Genomic DNA, 780 nt, shown 5'->3' with positions numbered 1-780 from the left:
TAATATTAATAATAACATATATTTAACTTCAAAAACATGGGACACGAATAATTATCTTACTCCAACATTTAAGGTAAAAAGGTTCCATGTATTCAAAACGTATGCATTCTTCATTGATGAGGTTAAAGAAATATATAAAAGCAAATTAAAAGGAAATACTAGATCAAGTACGATTAGTGATAAAGTTGTTGCAGTAAAAGATACAAAAAATTGTAAAGAAACATTGAACAAGAGTGAAAATAATGATTTACACAAGTCAAAACCAAAGTATCCTGAAAAAAATTTAGAAAAAAAGGAAGAAATCACGGAAAATAAAAAAGTTAAATTAAGAGCTACAAATGTAACACAAGAAAAGGAACAGAATAATTGAGTTCAAACATGTAAATAAGAATGGAAAATAAAAGAAACTAAATTGAATTGATATAAAAATATATTGTTTTTACTCATATTTTATAATAACATTATAATGAACTAATGTGATATATTTATAATATCCATATTTTTAAAAATGAACCTTAATAAATATAAAAAAAAAAAATAATGAATAATTTATTTTACATAATTATAAAACGTTTTGGTTTTTATTATATTTTTAAAGATTAAAATATTTAAAAATTATAAAAAGCGAGTGATCGTTGTATAAAATGTGTTAAAATAGTTACATATATATATATATATATATATATATATATATATATATATATATATATATGTCTTTTGTTATATGATAATTATTATTATTGTTATTATTTATTATTTTATTTTTTAATTTTTTGTATA

The 780-nt window shown here is 18.3% G+C and overlaps 1 protein-coding gene across 1 annotated transcript; it reads left to right on the top strand.

The window, feature by feature from the left end:
• Window positions 1-370, top strand: PGSY75_0027200 (acyl-CoA synthetase; the record flags this gene model as incomplete). Its single annotated transcript, XM_018783414.1, has 1 exon — window positions 1-370. A coding segment is annotated over one exon (370 nt), but the record flags the coding sequence as incomplete, so codon positions are not given.
• Window positions 371-780: the final 410 nt, after the last annotated feature.

This window comes from Plasmodium gaboni, assembly GCF_001602025.1.
Source record: "Plasmodium gaboni strain SY75 chromosome Unknown, whole genome shotgun sequence".
Lineage (NCBI taxonomy): Eukaryota > Apicomplexa > Aconoidasida > Haemosporida > Plasmodiidae > Plasmodium > Plasmodium gaboni.
Note: the sequence above shows the minus strand (reverse complement) of the source record. Positions and strands in the feature narration are given on the sequence as shown.